Here is a 3,361-nt window from a genome sequence, read left to right as displayed (position 1 = left end):
GAAAATTTTCATTTTCTATTATTTCTGTATAACAAGTTGTTTTGTTATGAATTTGGATTCATTAGCTTAATGAGCTTGAATATACATTTCTCTTGTAAATTATGATTGTATATTATAAAACTTTAATTCTTTGCCATATTATACTTTGAATTTAAATTTTTTATTCATTCTTTTAGTATTTTATTTAATTTTATAAATAAGATGTTATTCACCGGTAGATTATTTTCACTTCAGATAACACCGTGGACCCTGTAACTCCAGCTGAGTAGTGAAGAGCCTCATTGAAGATCCAGAACCTGTAAATCTATTTTGAGTAGTTGTTAACTAATGTAAAGTCAAAAGTACACTTGTGTATTTGTTATTACAGTTAAATACTCCACGTAATCTATAATTAGGTTTTAGTCTCTTGGGATATTTTGGATACATATTTATTTATATTCCTAAGGGGGGGGGGAGCTCCAAATGCTGTTTGAAACTTACAGACTGTTGTAGAATCTTTGGGAAGTCCGATTTATAGCAAAGACTTCACCGAAATTTCTACAAATGGTTTCATATTTTGGGATATATGATTTATGTATATTACATATATGTTTTTGGTTAGTGAGATACCTGGTTCATAAATAAAAGAAATCTTTTAAATAATTGTTTGCATATGAGAGGGCTCAGGAATGTGAGAACTCTCACATTCCGTGCCGATTACCTTCGAAAATTGGAGCATGACATGGGTGAATTTCAATGAGTTTTACGCAAACTTCAAGAATTAGTTGCTCAATGTTGGGTAGCATCAAGAAATCAGTAGTTCTTATGAAATCTTTAGAAACAGCTTAAATCAATGAACTTTAGCTTTTTTGACAGCTGCCCCCAAAAAATGAAGGTGTAAACGGGTTAGCTTTCGTTAAAAAATAAATTGAGCCATATTTCATAAGGAAAAACGACAAAAATTCTACTTGTGTTTCTGAAAGTTGTATGATCTTGCTCTGATACATTCTAAGAAGCACAATATCACCAAAATGAGCACTATAGGGCAAAGATTTCAAAGGATAAGCTTTCTAACCAAGAATTTTTAATGAGGTGGGAAGAAATTTGAGTCCTTGAGTAAGGTGCACATCACATAATGTGATGAGTATTCTGAAGCTACACATCATAGAGAATGCTTCAGGGTCCAAAGTCGCTTCTTATGGCATAGGTGATCGGAGATGCATAACTTCTACCAAATGAGTGCCCTACAAAGCAAAATATATATATATATATATATATATATATATTCAATGTTATATTGTAACAAAGGATGAGGAATGATAATGATCAATACAAAATTTAAATCACAGAAAACTTCAATGCATACTTTGCTTTTTGACATCACATGATCAATATATAGCTTCCAATGACCATAACCTGCTATGTCTGCCAGCATCATTAGGTGATTTCTCCACAACAATACTTCCGCCCATACTTTGAAGGATATCATGCATACCCAAACGACATGCACCATCATTATTATAATATTCTTTTAACAAGCATTTCCCAACATGTTCTCTTATTCCAAATGTTGGATAAAGATCACCACAAATTTCAAATATAAAATTATTAAAATTTATCCATATATAACCTAATCACAACAAATATTTTTATTTTTGTTTCTTTTTTTATAGAATGATTATATTTAGATAAATATTTATTACACACACACACACATATATCACTGCTCATTGAGAATGCCAGTGATTTTTTTAATGAATTTTAGTCCCATGGTACCATTTCAAAACTCCTTTCAATTAAAAGTGATTTTAAGATTTATAAATTATTATTGTATTTTTGTTAATTTAATTCTGTAATACGCAATAGATATTTTAATCATCTTTCAATTTTACAGACAAATAAAAATTATTTTTTCATAAAAAATCGGCATTCGATTTAAAATTTTCAACTTCTTGTTTTTAAGTTTGTTTTATGTTTTTATTTTGAAAGTTCAGTTTTTAAAAGATGATTTTATATTATGCACTAAATATATGTGTGTGTGGGTGTGCTTTTCATAAAAAAAGTAAAACAAAAACGCAAAACAAACTAAAAATAAAGGAAAAATTTTAATTAAATCCCTCAGGCTTACGCGGCTGCGCCTCCATTGAATTTTTTCGCTGTAGAGGAGCATTTTGGTCTTTAGACAATATTAAAAAATTCTTAATAAGACTTGTTGGCCAAATTAGAAATTTCTCAAAAGTATAGGCTTGGGTTTAAACTTTAATATTTCAAATGAATTTAATTGGGATTCTCCCAGTTTATATTTGTCCTAAACTCTCTCTCTAGTAATTATAGGTATTAATGAGATTTTTCATCAAAGAGTAGTTCTTAATACAAATAATTAAAAAAAAGGTATTTTTAGCAAACAAACATGCGTTTTTAATAAATAAATGATCTTTTTAATTTTTACAAATTAGTTATCTAATTTTTATATTTTTATATTTAGGACTAACGAACGTTTTTCTTTTGGCCAACAACTACTGGAGAAAGTATCGAAGTAACTACTAATTCTACGCTGAGTTGTTAAAAACAATACTATACAAAACTTACTGATCCGTAGGGTCAAAGCCAGATATATTTGCAACTTCTTCTTTTTTTCCTTTTTTTTTTTGGTGAATATATATATATATATATATATATATATATTTGCAACTTCTTCTAAGGCGTCTTTCCATCTTTGCAGCTTCTCTTCGTTTCCAGCAAATCTCTCAGCATTCTGTTGAAGGGCATGAGCAAAGGTACCTCTTTGATGACGCACATCAGATGGATGAACCTTATAGGAGATTGGGACGACTTCTCTACCCAAAATCTTTTAGAGTCAAGAATCCTTTTAAGTTCATCAAAACACCACCTGGAAGAAACATAACTCCGAGTGAGAACAACAAGAGAGATCAGAGATTCATCAATTGCTTGGAGGAGTTGATCAGAAATGACCTCTCCTCCATTGAGCTTATCATCTAAGAAAGTTATGATACCCTTTTGTTTTAGAGCAGCATGTAAGTGGTCTGTGAGGCCTTTCCGGGTGTCTTCTCCCCTGAAGCTCGAGAAAACATGGTACTTCCATGGTGGGATTGTAGAGTTCATGGAAGATGAAAGTCAGATTGCTTCAGAAATAGGAAGAACTGTGGATAGATATCAGAAAATGGAAGGAAAGAGTGAAATAGAAAAGATGGAGATTCATTAGACTTGCAATTTTCGATCTCATCACTTTGGTCAACGATTAAATTTGTCTCCTTTGGAGAGTGATTGCGAAACCACCTTTTAATATTGTATGCTAGTAAAATAATAACAAGTTGCCGTTTTTTCTATTTTGATTTCGCTGTAAATCAGTGGCGTTCAGAAA

The 3,361-nt window shown here is 30.9% G+C and overlaps 1 protein-coding gene across 1 annotated transcript; it reads right to left on the bottom strand.

Annotated features, from left to right (window-relative positions):
- Nucleotides 1–2,676: 2,676 nt before the first annotated feature.
- On the bottom strand, nucleotides 2,677–3,102 carry LOC114755591 (TMV resistance protein N-like). Its single transcript, XM_028944476.1, has one exon. The coding sequence runs from the start codon at nucleotides 3,100–3,102 to the stop codon at nucleotides 2,677–2,679; it is 426 nt and encodes a 141-aa protein (XP_028800309.1).
- Nucleotides 3,103–3,361: the final 259 nt, after the last annotated feature.

Source organism: Neltuma alba, unplaced genomic scaffold (genome assembly GCF_004799145.2).
Source record: "Neltuma alba isolate B1F8T4 unplaced genomic scaffold, ASM479914v2 tig00010294_pilon, whole genome shotgun sequence".
Lineage (NCBI taxonomy): Eukaryota > Viridiplantae > Streptophyta > Magnoliopsida > Fabales > Fabaceae > Neltuma > Neltuma alba.
This window is presented reverse-complemented; position numbering and strand designations above follow the sequence as displayed.

Excerpts from the sequence above, each read along its gene's own strand:
- LOC114755591 (XM_028944476.1), bottom strand. The coding sequence starts at position 3,102 with ATGAACTCTACAATCCCACCATGGAAGTACCATGTTTTCTCGAGCTTC.